The following is a 16,751-nucleotide window of genomic DNA, read 5'->3' as shown; positions in this document are numbered from 1 at the left end:
AATAAAATCACAACGAACCAATAATCAACGAAGATAAAAAGTCTTGAAATGATATCATAGGAAATATCAAATAGAGGTGACAGATAATATCCATATAGTAGTTACAAGAGTTACTTTTGATAAACAAGGAGCAAGTATATCCAACTTAAAAGTGACAGCATGCAAGTTTGTTAGTCATATTTCAAATATGGTTGTAGAGGGGGAAATATATAGAGAGAATTTGTACAAGACAGAGGGTGCTATTCTCACCGATCACTCGGAGTACTGCGCTGGCCTCGGCCATACCCGTGCCACCGCTGGCATAGCAGACGTACGTCCCCGCATCCTCCATTCGCACGGAACTGATCTGGAGTTCACCGGACGCTGAGACCCTAAAGCGTCCTCTCTGTTGCTTGATGAACAACAAGTTTTCCTACAAAGTGACAAAAGAGAATGAAAGAGTCAGCATTAATGAATGTTTGACAGACGTCACTTCTCGGTTCTCTCATGTTTTGTTTTCGCTCTTGAGAACGGAAATTTTATGTTAGAGCCTACTTCTTGTGGTGAAAGCAATATGCACCATCAATACACATCTATTGATGGTCAATGATTAGAAAAGTGAGTTCTGGATATTGAGTATGAACCCTTGCCAAGTTCTTACTTGTGTTCTTTTTATTTCTTCATCACATTTTGAAAGTTGCAACAACATGATCTTTGCCAGGTTTGTTGGGATGCGGAGCTAACCTATGTACAAACTGGACTGAAGTTCCAAATTCTGTAACAAGGGACAGCGAGAATAGCTTTTTAAAATGAATGTGTTCGCGAATCTCCCCTCTGGCAAGACCAAGTTCTCTGTTTGGGATCAATTTGCTGGAGTGGAGGCACATGTATGAACTTTGCTTCCTTTTCTCTCATTTTGGATGTACAGCACTGACTATAAAGTGAAAAGAAGGACAACAATTGGGGAAGAAAAGAAATATGAACTGCAGTAGATGCTTCAGGAGTATGGCATTGGAGCGACAGCACTCCCTTGTGGTTGTAAGTAGGTTGGCTGGTGTTCTACGCCAAACCCCTAACCCTGACACTTCCAATGATGGCAAAGAAACCGAAAGACGCCCCGAAGACATGATCAGCTACACAAGATAACAAATTCGAATACACAAACCCACTTCTTCTTAAAATGCACTTATTACCTCTTTCGGCACACCTTAATTTTCGTACCCTCGTTATCTGCGTGATATGCACTTTCATTTGACACGTTTTCTTGTTAACCTCCATTTTTTTTTTCACTCGCTCCTCTCTCTTTCGGAAAAAAGTCACTTGCGCATCTTACTCATTTTCTTCCGACCCCATTTTCATTAGCCGATAAAATCTGCCCCATTTGAACTTCTCGCCGGATGGATGGACGGGCTCTTAATGCGCTCAAAATGTTATCTGTGGCCATCAGCATCGAGGGCGCATCAACAACGGACAGAGTCGCTCCCCCCCCCCCCCCCCCCATCCACAGGTGTCGTCTCCTCGCCATCGCTGCACTACATCTTAATAGCTTTTTGGCCCCAAGTCATCCAAACTCCTCACTGGTCCTCCCCCCATCCTCTTCACTGGATGAAATGGAAAAGAAAAGATGATACGAAAGAAAAATGTTTCGGCTCAGACTTGATGTCAACACGACGCTCGACCACGGTCACTCTTGAAGTCAGGTGGCCCGACCTCCACCTCACAACACCGACACCTGTTGCTCTCAAGAAAACTGACTGGTACCCCATGAAACTGACCAGTAAAAGGGGGCCCATAAAGTGCTACTTTTACCTTCTTTATGGAGATAACCAGCACCATGTCTGCAACATCATCTTCCCATAGACCTTTGCAGAATGCCTCCCTTATTTTCTGATGGGACTACAAGTTATCAAACGATATCAATTTCCCTTTCCGCCAATTTCAAGCTCTTGTCAAGCTTAAAAGAGGCACTCAGGAAAAAAAAATCATAAGCGAATGTTGTCTCTCCACCACAATGATATCCTTAGCAAAACCTTACAGCATAAGGGATAGTCAAGTTTAAGAAAACAAGAAGTCATTGTCAGTCAAAATCTTGACAAACAGAACCATAACTGGTATCAAAAAAGAGGATTACATTAAGATGAATAATCTAATTGTGGATATCCAATCCATTCTAGTTTCAATTTTCTTATTCATGACTTCTGACTTGTATGAGAAATAAACATCTGTATGAACTTTTAGTTGCACAAAATCAAATTATGGTATATTTCAGGGAGCATTATTTGCTTTCCACTGGTTACCCCTAGCTTCCAAGAACCTAATATGAACCCCAAGAACCACACAGAATATCAAGAATAATGTCAATTGCATACTTTGAGGTTGGCGTATGATTGATAAAACAAAAGTTAGAATAACTGTAGGTATGTGTAACCATTTCACTGAATACAAAATTTGATGTCTTTCTTATACTAGCTATGAGCAGAACAGCCATAAAATAACTGATGTCAAAAAAGCTTTTTACAAAACCTCTAGAAAAAAGAAAACAATCCAAATCTTGTTTTGGAATACTCAGTTTCTTGTCACGCTACACCTGCAGGCACTGTAGCCATGTACATCAACGCTCACAAATTGTACCATTTTCTTCTGAGAAGTAAGACGAACAGAGAAAGGAGAATACGGAAGGGGGAGGGGGTTCGACATTGGCGAGGGAAGGTGGTTCGAACGAGAGTGGATGACGGAGTCGGGGAGCACTTACAGAAGACTGCTTTCTCCTCCGGTGGATCGTCAGCGACCCGCAATGCGCCGGGGTCACCCCACGGGGGAGTGCCAACAAATTTTGGTATTCTGGGGCAATTTTCTCCCCCTTTGATGTTCTGTTCTTATAGTCTTCAGCTAGACATGCTTTGCTACGCTTGATCCTCATCATCATCATCATCATCATCATCATCTTCTTCTTTGATGGTTCTTTTTCTTGATGAATCATATGATTTATTTGCATACATTCCTCACTCCAGTTCTCCCCCTCCTTAACCCTTTATGTGTTTTCAGTGTCGACTGGCACACCCAACAAAAAGCATAAGGTTTTACACACTGTCCAAAGTCCCTGGCATAGCAAGGGTTAATGGATGAGCAATGTGGCTCTTGGACTTTGGTTCTATGGGAAGAATAGTTAATCGGAGGAGAAAAAGAGAGGGAGAGCAAGAGGAAATGGGAACCACACGGGGCCTCCTCGAGGTAGGAGACCGTTAGGAGATGCGGTCTGCTCACCTGCAGGCATGATTCATGGGCGGGGGAAAACTCCAGTCGAGGAGTTGTCGTAAATTTGGAGTGTGTTGGATCGGAGGTTGGGATACCATGAGGGAACGCAGTGAACAACTGGCCTCCGATATTGCTCATGATTTCGTATCACTGCCAATCAATTTTCCTACTCCCCATCCCAGCATATTCATAATATATATGATATACGCATGATTACACCAAGCGTTACAGGGCGATAGAAAAAAAAAAATTCCCTGAAATTTCAAATTTAAGCGAAATTCATTGCTACAGCAATAACATAATTCATCTTCCATTCAGTCATCTCAATGAATACCTGGTACTCTTAAAAAGCAACCCCCCCCCCCAAAAAGCAACAAAAAACTTCTAATTCTATCTTACATAGATAAATTTGTTTTTCTCAGAATACCTAGAAAAAATTCAAGACACAAGACATGATGACAGCAGATTTTAATATTCATTATACTTCTGGAATATGAAGAGATAAGATATGTGGACTTTTATTTGATTCTTTTGACAAAATGATATGGAGGAAATAGGACAACTCAACACTTTTTCGTACTTCACGATTACCAGATTTGGGATGGAGGGACAGACAACATGAAGTACAATAACTCTGACAACATTCGGGTAAAGGCATAAAGACAATGATACAAATAGAGAAAGTAAGAGATGGGGGGGGGGGGGAGGATGGTATTGGATAAAATCAGGTTCATGTCTTACCTCCGTGCCTTCCTTCTGCCAGTGGATGATGGGGGCGGGGCTGCCGACCGCCTCGCACTGAAACCGCGCAGTCTGGTCCACGCGTATGACCTTGTCACGCGGTGCCCGGACGAAGTCTGGTACAGCTGGAGAAAAGAAAAAGAAAACGAAAACGAAAATGTGAAATGAAGAAGTGAAGTTTTCACCAACCTAAAGAATCATTGACATTCTAAAAAGAATGATTGAAAATAATTTTCATGATGAACAAGATTTTGAGTTCAAATTAATGATTTTTGTGTTGATTTAAAAAAAATTGTAACCAATTGACAAATTGCTCTTCATCGATGTATTAAGTAAATACCACAGCGTTTTCCAATAGTAGCCATGAAAGCAGAATCATGGGCATACATACTCAGGTTGGACTCGGACCAGCGACCTCCCAGTTGCTAGACTATGAAACATCATATCTGCATATAGTGTACTAGACTACCAAGCCTCCACCCGACAGTCAGTGATGGTTCTAAATCCTAAAAGCAGCAGTTACTGCATATCTATTCAAATGAATGATTCTACTTTTTCTTATCATGCCTACTATTTAAAGCACTGAATAATTGGTATTTATTTATGTGTATGAAAAGCAATTTATCAATAAATTGCAATAAAATTTCACATTAATGGACAGTGCAGGCAAAAGGTAAATCCAGAAACATTATGTCTCTGCAACTATTTGGGAGTTGAGGCTTAGAAAGCTGTGTTCATTTTAGAGAAAGTCATACCTGATGAAATGTACAAATATTATGCTAATTGTAAGCTGTGTTCATTTTAGAGAAAGTCATACCTGATGAAATGTACAGATATTATGCTAATTGGTGTAAGTCCATGATGCCGTTTCATGAAGTACAAGTAGATTTGTGGTGTGGTTAATTTTTTATCTATAGGTTGCTCGTCAACATGTTAGCATCCTGTAAGCATATGTATGAATATACAGACTAGGCGTGCGTGCATGCGTGTGCATTCCCTGTGCGATCGCTGGGACAAATTAGTGAACATTGTGCGCAAGTCATTAATGATTCACAGCGTGATGAGCAAGTCAGATGCGCTGATGAGCTGCCTTTCTTTGCTTTCTCATCAAGACGATGATTACCAAAGCTTATGTTTCTTCCCCGCCACGACAAAACTGCTAACGAAAATGGCGGTAAGAGAGGGGCAAAAACAGAACCCCTCTTGCCTGATGCGATTCATTGTCTTAAAAGGACACAAGTGATACTTTTGAAAATGTAAACATCCACTGAAGTCTCCTTTCAGGTTACTGCAGAAAATAACACTTGCTCTGAATGGAAGAATATGTCCATCGAATTAATTTTGTTAGACGAGCTGTAAGCAAGTGCATCTACACAAAATTCTGATCATTTTGCATCCAAAAAACCTACAAAAACAGAAACAGGTCAGACACATGAATCATGATTAATCTCTTTTTTTAAAGCATAGTTTGGTGACAACACTCATCTTTATGTTTGTGCTTCCCTATTCACTTTTTTTTTTTTTGGCGGAAGCTGCTGAAATAAGAGTGAAATTTTTTTCTTGGCTGATTTTCTGTAATCAGAAACAAGTTTTATAGGCACACGATATTCCCCTGTTCCTTGTTTAACTGATGCTATATAAGATTTCTTTTTAAAGAGTCTAAAAAGAAAGGGATATTCGGTGCTTGGTGGTGGACGCGCATGTCGCGGCACACGGCGTGCGCATTCGGCGAATCTCCCGCGGTGGAGGCGGTGCAAGCAAACTTGGGGAGGAAAAGTCACTTTTGCCGTAACTCGGACGACACCCAAAACCATCGATGGGAGATTTTTCCGGCAAAGAGGCGATGTATCTCTTGACACACACAGAGTCGAGTGCCGGGGAAGAATTTAATCTTGCCCAGCCCAAATTGAATCAATCAAGACATGCTATATGCATTATCGCGAGGGGTGTAAGTAACGGAACGGAATTACGTCGGCCCTAACTCGATTACGTCGCGTCAAGTTGACGCATGTACAACAAATTAATCTCGCGTGAGCCCCAGCTTTCAGAGGAAACTGAAGAAAATTTGCAGAGAGAGAGAGAGTGAAAAAAAATTAAAGTGAGAGGAAAAAAAATAATGGACGAGGAAGGAAGGTGATTTGATACATGGGGAGCAATTCTTGGTGGATAACTTTGGGGGTTGTTTCTTCAATTTCGGAATACCATCACACAAAATTCCAGAACATCCCAACATTTCCCCCCCTCCGTTTTTTACATCAACACCTCCTTGCCACGCTGTGGTGATATTAACACCAGCTTGTCGAGTAATACACAAAAGGACCAGCACATCAATCATAGTCTGTCCGTCACGCACCAGTAATCGTAATGAACTATCAAAAGAGATGAACAGCTGTTGAAGGAACCTTGTTTCATTCAAATCACATCACTTTTTGCTATTCATTGAGAGGAACACAGCTCCAATTTTGTGTTGAAATATCAAGTCTCCAAAACTTTTCTCAATCTTTTTTTTTCTTTTCTGTCTTTTTTAAATACAATTCCAACCACAAATGATCTCTCGAGAAAAAAAAAAAAAAAGATTCTTCAGAGTTCTTCATCTCAATTTGAGATGCTTTTGTGGCTCTCTGTGATGACATGTTATAACATTCAACAGATTTTTAAACCCCACTGAAATCAGACAAAAGCATACATTCACTCAAATTCCAGCTCAAACTCTCAAACATAAAAAACTCTTACTTGAATGGCACAAAACAAGAAAATTGACTCTTCCTTTACCCCAAATATTAGGGTGGATGAGGTGTTTGAAATAGGCAACTTAACGTCAGAAGGGGAAATTGACTGAATGCTTTATTCGCTTAAAACAGTGATTTTTCATCTAATCTCAGGATTTGGGACTCTGGTATTCGTGGGAATATGCAGGTGTCTGCTCAGAAATCTGGCTGGCCTTAAAAAGGTACTCTGGCAAGATATGATGACATTTAAACCCTATGTGTGCTTTGAGTGCCGATTGGCTCAGTAAACCCCATAGCATTGTACACACTGTCCAAAGTTCCCGGCATGGAAAGGGTTAAACTCATGAACTGCCAACCCCTGAAGTCAGTCGATGGACCACCCCTCCCTCCCCATCCCACCCCTACTTACCTCCCCCCTACCAATTCCTCCCCATCTCCCTCGATTAACCCCCCCAATCATTGTCTAACACGGCCATGCCCACACCCCTGTTCTTGTAATTATCTTGTCACCCCAAGTTCTACAATAATCACTCACAATCCGGGTTTCATCTTCTTATCCCTATCTTTGTCCCCCTCATTCTCTCTTCCTGCGAAAGTACTCACCGATGATTCAGTTTTCTCGACCAGAAGGCCAACCAACAGACAATACGAAAAACAATTTCTGTCTTTCTCTACCTTACTTACTTTTTTCTTCATTTTTAAGGATGCGTATATTATTCTCCAACATGTGGTTAAAGAATTCCAAATGTAGGGTATGGGAGCTCCCACAATTAATCACCAACATTTTGGCAAAGGGTTGGTAGTGGGAATTCTTCCACAGAGAAGAGGAGTGGTTTTCTCTGTAACACGTGATTCATTTTCGCCTGTCATTGGTATTTCTTCCCTTCAATAATAAGTTAACAAATTAACTTTACAGAAATAGAACTAAGGCAGTATAGTACTGCATGAACTTGTTCTCAGCCATTCACTTTTCCCCTTCCAACACCCTTCAAATAAGTTGACTGTGAGAAATAAAAGTGTATTTGATAAGTTTTAGATATCCTTAGAAACGGTGCCAATTTGAGGATTAAATGCTCATTCAAAATCACATAAAAAGGATTTGGTATCAATAACAATTTTTTTTTTCTCTCTCTTCCTCACATTTACAAACAGATGCAAGGCAGCGTTAAATGACGGTAACTTGCACTTATACTCTCAAACTTACAAAATGGAACAATTTCCCATATCCTAAGGTAATACAAATCCTGAACATAATTCCATATATATCTCTCTCTCTCCTCAAAAAAGATAGAGGTTCCACAGACGGACTGAAACGGAAAGCTTGTCTGCTTACCACTGACTCGAAGTCTTGCCCGGGCATCACTTGTCCCCCAGATGTTGACCGCCGTGCAGATGTAGTAGCCGTCGTCCTGTTCCTCCGTGTGGCGTATCCGGAGCGAGTTGTCCGGCAGCTGTGTCGTCCTGCGAAGAATGGGGATGCAAAATTTTTGACAGAGTGTGTAAATTAGAAATTCTTTCCTACCAACCTACATCGTATTGGCTCATTTCATTGTGCATTCATGACATCTGTAAACTATTTTTGCTATCAGTCAACAATAACTTTGTACAGCAAACAGAAACATATCTAATTATTAAAGGAAATATATCTGGGAGAAACAATATCAAAGATTGCATCACTCTTACACAAATATCAATGGATAATTTTCTTGGTATTGGATCACAATTTGCTATGCATTTTTTATATAACTGCTACACAAACTACCTTTCATGTTACATTTTCCTTCCATAGAAGTGTACACAATGCCATTTTGAAATATCATTGATCAGCTGAAATTGCTATTCACTTCAAGTTAGCAAATCTTTCCCTGAGTATCTCAGTTAACATGTAACATGTTTCTCAACACGTTTTCAGATCAGATCTCTGGTAAGTCTGAAATCTCCCCCTCTCAGTTACTGGGATCTTCTTCTAAGTGTGCAGTGGTTCCTAACATGTGGCTGGGATCAAAACTTTCATCTTCACGAGGGATTTATCAAGCAAATTGAGTGGATCAAAGTTTTTCTTTCCCCCTTTGGTGGGTGAGAGGGGGATGCGTGGGGCGGGGCAAAGATTCTGGCAAACAAGGTTTGTAGCAGACTTGTCTTTGAGGTCGTTCAACTCTTTACTGTGTATACCCTTCTCATCTTTCTTGCAGTATATAGTGTGAGTAGGACAATGGTACAGCTAAGAAAAAAAAAAGAGAAAATTATATGGTGGTATAATCTTAAAGAGAGAGCATATATGTATCATATCAAAATGGTTGTCTTTTAAAGTCTTTGAAAACTTTGACTGAAACTTTCAATTGCACCCGAAACAGCAAACTCAACAGAACTTCTAGATTTTACCCCCCAAAAAAGTACAATATTTCTATGCATAGCTTTAGCTTCCTGAAGCTATTGTTGATGTACTGGCATCACATAAAAATATTTTTGCTTTGTAGTCAAAATTAGCATTGATTGATGAATCAAAGCTGAGGACCACTACTTCTACTCAGCATCGCAAATTTGCCCGCAGACATTGAAGTCAACCAGTAATAAGCGCCAAAATATGACAGTACCTTTGCACACCAAACTTTAGACACACCTCCAAGCCTTTGTTGGTTAATTCCCCACTAGCTTAATAGATAGAAGAATAGAAGTTAGTCTTCTGTAACCATGGCAACCCCTTTGGTATCATTCCTACTCTCCTAGAGGGCCATCCCATTGCTTTTTTTTTTTAACCCAGCAATGCCAGGTACCCTCTTATACACCTTGATCATGAAGAACACATTGGGTAACAGCATTCTTGTCCAAAGACACTTACATCGGGCAGGATTTGAACTGAGAATCCACTTTTTAAGTGCCTAGAGCTGTATCTACTATACCACATGTACATCTGAGCTCCGAGTTAACGGTGTACACTGGGTACACCACCGGGTGGAATAAAAAATAACTAGCATGGCAGACGAGGGGTGTAAGTTTAGAGAGATGGCATTTAAAAAAAAAAGTATGCCATGAACTCTACCTCAACTCTCTGCTAAAACAATAAAGCGAACCTCAGCTTGCCACACGATGGAACGTGATGATGAGAGGAGAGACGCCAGTCTCTGCAGTATAGCATTCTTTCCCATTTCTTCTTCTCCCTCCCCCCCCCCCCCCCGAAAACATGTGTTCATACAATCACCCCTGGTTTCGCATTCACACCAGACCTCACTAAGGATGGATGGGCAAAAGCTGATCTGAAAATAAAACTCTGGTCCCTGATGTAAGCTCTCCATGATCTCCTACCCATCCTTTTTTTTTTTTTTTTTGCCTGCTATAATGTTAAGGACTGTGTATCTCCCACGCAACCTCCAATGTACCAGTTTGGCTCGATCTCTCTCTCCCCCCCCCCCCCCTTTACCAATCCTTTACCTCGCAAGTCCGTATCATACCAACAAGAAGTTCGTCTCATATTTAGGCATGTATGGGAGATGGGGGAGGCGGGTGGAAGAGGGGAGGGGGGGGGGAGAAGATCTTTTTTTTTCACTGACGATTCAGACAAGACAGCGCTTATCCATCATGACTGATATGGGGAGAAGTAGATTACTACGGTGATGGATTTGCTGGTGGGGTAGGTCTTTTTGCCCCCTTCTCCCTCTCTCTTTCTTTTCCTTTCTGTTCTTGATCTTTCTCACTATCTATCCTCCTCTCTCTCTATCCTTTTACAAATCTTCTTTGTATTCTTTATTGACCTATTTACTGCTCTGTGTATTCATTTACCCATCTTTCCATCCATCTATCTCCCCATCCATCCATCACAGCATGTCTCTTCATCTATCCATCTATCAATCAATCAATCAATCTACTACTTTACCAATCTCTTCACCAGCTACCTGTGTATCTACTCTTCTACTCTTTATATATTTGAATAGCTCTCATTCTCTCCATTCATTTAGGGAATTACTTTCTATTCTCTCGTCTTTCTTTCTTTTTCCCCCTTAACCCATTTTGTGCTGTGCATGTTGATTGACACAAAAAATCTCATATCATTGTAAAAAGTTTTGAAGTCCCTGGCATAGAAAGGGTTAACCTCCAATATGTCTTCATCCAACATTTCTTGATGCTTGTTTTCTTCACTGCTTCATGGAAACCATTCTTTTTTTCCTGCTAAAAAACAGACAGGCATCATCAATTCTGACATATATGACAAGACCACCATGCTTTCTTTATTTTTTGTCTTCTTTACGATAGCTGTTTTGATGAAGAGATTTATGACTGAGTTGAGTGTTAGATTTAAATTGCATTAAGATACTGATACCTAACTTCATGAGAACTTTAATGGCTGATCAAGCCACAAGCAATGGAGCATTTTACAATAAACTGCCACATCCTGGCGCAACATTTTGTCAGAGGCGATGGTGGTATGGCCATCTCCTTGGTGAATCATGACTTAAACCCTCCTGCACGCATCGCGACCGATCCCCGCAAATGTGCTCGAAGGAGCATGAAAACGTTAAGACAGACACCATATCCTCTCGTAGTTGTTTTTTTTTCCCCTTCATTTCGGTTTTCTTCTGCAATGGCTTGCACATCGCTTTTAAGTCCAGAAGAAGAAGAAGAAGAAGAAGGGGGCTTCATCTTTCTGTCACTACCAATGCTAACATGTCATCTTTCAGATGCTCAAATTGCATTTGACGTTTTTTCCATTTGTATTTCTGGTTTTGCTCTTATGGGGAGAAACATTGTCCAAGAAAACATAAGTGCACCCCCCTCCCAAAAAAAAAAACACACAAAAAAAAAACCCCAACAACAACAAACACAAGACAGTTCAACACAAAACTAAGGCAAACCAAAAATGATTAGAAAAAGAGATCCCTCACTGATATTTCAGGCTCTCGGGAAGTGAACATGATTTCGTGATTTGAAATTTCCGCATGTCAGTTTCGATTATCGTCTGGGGACGATGGCATAATGTTTACGACATTTTAACATGTCTAGCGATCAAAATGTAAAAGTAGAAAACATTTCAACTCTGTGTCAAACTCATTATGAAATGACCAGAAAAACAAAAACAAACATGGTTTATCATAATCTGTCTCCTCTCTCTCTCTCTCTCTCTCTTCAATTGCATCTAATATCCCAGAAACATATTTATTGTCCATTATTGCAACTCGCTGAAAGGAAACATTTTCGCCAATCCGAAGACTCGTCATGCAGAGAGGGTGTTTAATCAAACAGCGCTCGCTCAAGACTGAATCTAGGATGCTGGCGAGGATGTCATGTTGCACGATTACATGCACCATTATTTCTTTTTCCCCCCTTTCTTTCGGGTGGCATCAATTCCAACTCGCCCGGAGCATTCACGTCGTCTCGAGGTATCGTTGGAAAATGGGTCAATGCTATTGGCCATCAATAAAGCATGTGACACATGACATTTATGCCTTGCTTCTAATTGTGGCGAGGGGAAAGAAAACATGAAAACACATATCTTCTTTCCAATTTTTGTTTCCTATTATTTATGCATTTTTTTTTCTTTACATGCGCTCATGGGTACAATTAGACGCAATGTGCCCAGGGATGGGGTGTAAAAATGTGTTTCTGTGAAGCTTGAAATCAGTTCTAGAAGTTCACAAGTCACGATCAATTAACCACTGGATATAAATTTGTACCACTCCTATAAGGAAAGTTCATCTCTTGGCATTCACAGATTACTTTAATGCATTATCTGAAGATAATACAAATGGAAGTATTATGGGATGGATACATGATTCTTATTATCTCAGGACATTGTAGAAGCAGGTTGATTCAGCTATCAAACGACAACTGGGGGGGGGGGGCATTTCATGTAGCATTTTGGTTAGATATTTTTTTCTGAAAAATTTACTCTCAGCCAATCAGAAGCACGGATCTAGGTAGCTTGTAGCAGTTAATCAGAAAAACTATCAGTCAAATGCTTCATGAAATGCCCCATGCCCCCACCCCCAATGCATTGCAACCAAGAGGTACAAACTTTGTAAGGAAGTTAAGACATTAAAAAGTTTTCACTATCGATGATGGTTTTCTTTATATATCACGTTACTTGCATTTTATGATGGTGGTGCTCAGGGGGCTAATAAACTCTCATCCAACTCGACGTGATGACACCGACTCATCAAACTAACGAAGGCAATGCAGGCTACTCTTTAGGGTTTGGCGATGAACTTTTAGAACACGCTCCTTGGGGATGTCCCTGTCCACTTTTGGCCACTAAAATCTATAGTTACATTAAAACGCAGTTGCCAAACTTGAAGTTTAGGTCGAAAACTTAACTGTCGATGATTAACTTTGCTTGTGAATTTGAGACCCAGGTTCATAAGCGCATCTGAACTATAAGTTACAACTTACGAGCGAGCTCCACTTGATGATTACAATGGAAGTGCAGAGTCTTTGCTAGATGACCTTGTGCCCATACAAAATAGTGCAGCGAACAAGACGTGAGGTTCACGCTAACTCACAAGCTCGTCGATTATTGTGTTCACACGGAGCGAAACTACGAGTGGGGACCCCCAGTGGCTCGTGGAGAGAGCGTAAACCCTAAGATGTCGCATGGTTCTAATCATCAACTAAACTTCAGGATTGCTAACTTTCAAGTGTGTCCACACGGTGCGCAACTACAAGCTAATCATCAAGAGTTCAGTTTTCGACGTAGTTTAGGGACAGCGTGTGAACCTAACTTATATGACACTGACTTTTACTACTATAACCCCCCTCCCCCCCAGCGGTCACTTTCTTGGTCACTGTATTTCTTCCTTACCTGCCAGCCGGGATTTCTCCGACATCCCGACTCCAGGTGACAGTCGGTTCTGGGTCTCCTTCCACCTCGCACTTCAGCACGGCCGCCTCGCCTGGAGCCGTGATGGTGTCCTGGGGCGGGTTGATGAACGATGGTTTGACTGGTGGGAGGGGCAGGTGGGGTACGAGATGGAGAGAGAGGAAAAAAAAAGGAAAGAGAATGATGAACTGAAACTAAATGAAAATGATTTGTTTTTATGTATCCCCATTTCACCACACGGGACTTATCATCACGCTGATCATCGGAATCAACTCTGCACCTTAAACACAAGCTTCTTTTCCTTAGGAGCAACGGAGCATTCCAGCTGAGCTGCAAACTTCTGGCAAACACCTGCTACATCCAACCCCTAGAATGCTCAACGTTCTACCAGGTACTCTTTTCTGCACCGGAGCGTTGGTGGTACAATTGCGTATTTTGTTTTTCAGCTATACCTGGGTCAGCCTTGGAAAGACAGAATGTCTATTTTCATCTCTTCCCCCCCCCCCTCGACCTACAACCTGAAACATTTTTAGCATGATTGATATTTTGTATTTTGCCTATAATTTGTCACAATCAAAAGATGCTTTTTGTTGAAGCATTGTCATCTTAAACAAATGACTTCTACATCCTCTTAGTGCACTCGTTTGGCTACTTTCTATCAGTCAGGGAAAGAAAACAAAAAGAAAATGAACCAAATGTAGACATATGCATGTACATGTATCTCCAATTACAATGAAATATCCATCATAAACAAAATCAAAAATAGGAGAGAAAAGATACAATAAGTGAGAGTGACAAAAGAAGATACCCTGGCGAAGAGATGCCAAGATACGAAGATGAAAAAAAAAAATGGATGAAAATGGAAAAGTTTTGACGTGCACTGGGAGTCACGGTAGCTCGATGGAAAAGAATGTAACAAACCTTGACGCTAAGTCTTGCTGACAAGCCCGAATGAAACCCGCCATTTGCCCTGCCTTCCCCTTATCCTGGCCAGCATAATGCACAGACTCCAAAGCTAATACCAAGATAAACCCCAGCTCCACATCTTCGTGCACACATATTTCTCAGAACCAAACGATTCCCTATCATCCATGTTTTTTTTATATGACACCAGTGCAAGAAACATGACAACATAAATGTACACAACAGACAAAAGATCAGGAAACGTGGAGAATACCAACCTTGGACAGTTAATGTCGCGGCCTGGCTCGTTGCTTCCCCGGCCACGTTTGTCGCTCGGCACTTGTAAACTCCTTCATCGTCTTTCCTTAGCTGCAAAAAAAAAAAATCGAATAAAAATATGAAAATTTTAGTACTGTGGATCATTTCTTACCTTGCAAATCTTAAAATTTCATTAAGTTAATCTTTACAACAATAGATGGAATAATTTCCCTTCTTTGACAGAATTCACATTTCTATACAAACATAAGTGTGTGAAAAATTGCACCAAATACAGACAAATGGATTGCAACATATAGATTCATTCTCTCACATAGACTAAGACTGTGTGTGCGGTATAATTTGGAGTTTTTTATTTTTAGGAATTTCAAGAGTCCACAGAGATTCATGTCACTCAAATCTCAAGAAAATATTCCCTCTGGTATTAACATAAATATGCTGGATATTGTTTCAACATTGGGAATTTGTTAACTCTTCCCCTGAAGAGGAATGATACTTGTTCCTCGTTTCATTACCATAATTCTGCATCTCAAATACAACTACTTGGAAAATTGAATAACAAGTCCCACATGAATGGGTGCTCACAATGAACACCTGATAGGTACTATTCATGGGCAAGTGTAACGACCACGGAAAGTTGCATGTGAATTGGTCATGGCACTTCTAGGATGTAGTGACCACAAAACTTGGCAGCAAGAGCGAAAAATAAAGAAAGAAATAAAGAAAGATTTCAACAAACACAAATTGGTGATACACTGATAGTGTATCACCTATCTTGAACTCTAAGGCTAGGCCATCTTGTAGTAAACAAAACCACGGAGTTGGCGTGTCAACCCCCACCCTTAATCTTTCTTCATCTGTCCACTTTGTGCTCATTGTGAATTTCACAACATGAAATAACCGTCTCTTTTATGGGTAATGATAAGGAAGAAACAAGATATCAATGTCCTTTCACATACGGAATCTACATGATATCAGCTAATCCTATAACATTCACGCAAAGAAATGATGGGAAGAAGAGTAGAGCAACTGCGGCATCTCAAAACTTGTCGCCAACGAGTAACAGAAGACACCGACAATTGGCCGGGGTAGAAACCCATCTCTGACATAACCCATGCGCTCGCTCGCAACCCGCAAACCCCGGTGAGACCTGCGATTTGAGAAAGTGATAAAACCCTCGACAGATGTTCCGGCGAGACAGCTTTCGGTTCTGACTATCCCTGCTCTTTGCTTTCACTCCGCAGAGTCATGCCCCGTCCACACTTTAAAAAAAAAAAAAATTACCTGAAAATCTTCGAGGGGATTCTACTTCACAGAAAAGATATGTTTTGAAACAATAACAATCTGCCATTTACGAGTGGTGAACAATAAAAAAAGTCTCTGAGAAAATGAACCTATAAGTATAACATAACTGGAGTGGCTATGAAAAACATGAGGGATGAATTTCACTTGCTAAAAATTATATCAAGTTAGATACCTTGATGTATTGAGCTCACTACAAAAGCTGCAGAAGAAGGCAAATCAGAGACAAATAACAAAAATTAGCTAGGTAAAGATACGCTAATATCACACTTAAACATATGAAGGGGTGGTTTTGCTTTGTAAACTCTTCTTTTACTTGGGCCAAGTTTGGTCACATAAGACTGTTTAATTTTTTTGCAGAAATACCCAAAGCCTCTAAATCCTGAAATGCACCACTCACTCTTAAGTTGGCAACACATTTTCGAGAGATCAAAATAAATCTGTACTGTCTCAGTTTGGCAAGATATGAATGTATTTTATTCTGATTTTGTGAGGATTCAAGGAACTGCATCCACTGTTCCCTCTTAAAGCATTCTTAAACATATGCTATGTGTCAAAATTAGGAGTTGCCAATTTGGATAAGATGGCAACATTGGTAGTAAAATAGAGTTAATCTGCATTATCGAAGACGGACTTGCAGATGGAACGCACTCAGCATGGTGACAAACACGGCATGCCCTCCACGACTGCCTTCTTGATTTGCTCGATGTGGGAGGACGTACTCTCTCATTCTGCGAGTGTGAACTGGGCCCCATCCA

At 40.7% G+C, this 16,751-nt stretch overlaps 1 protein-coding gene across 1 annotated transcript in view; it reads right to left on the bottom strand.

Annotated features, from left to right (window-relative positions):
- Window positions 1-16,751, bottom strand: part of LOC140229497 (roundabout homolog 1-like) — a 133,542-nt gene that overhangs the window by 25,536 nt on the left and 91,255 nt on the right. The window contains exons 9-13 of the mRNA XM_072309747.1: window positions 14,694-14,784; window positions 13,495-13,633; window positions 8,038-8,165; window positions 3,976-4,100; window positions 250-412 (exon numbers count right to left, since the gene is read on the bottom strand). Of these exons, the coding sequence (XP_072165848.1) occupies window positions 250-412; window positions 3,976-4,100; window positions 8,038-8,165; window positions 13,495-13,633; window positions 14,694-14,784 (646 nt within the window). The remainder of the gene's footprint in view (window positions 1-249; window positions 413-3,975; window positions 4,101-8,037; window positions 8,166-13,494; window positions 13,634-14,693; window positions 14,785-16,751) is intronic.

Source organism: Diadema setosum, chromosome 6 (genome assembly GCF_964275005.1).
Source record: "Diadema setosum chromosome 6, eeDiaSeto1, whole genome shotgun sequence".
NCBI lineage: Eukaryota > Metazoa > Echinodermata > Echinoidea > Diadematoida > Diadematidae > Diadema > Diadema setosum.
This window is presented reverse-complemented; position numbering and strand designations above follow the sequence as displayed.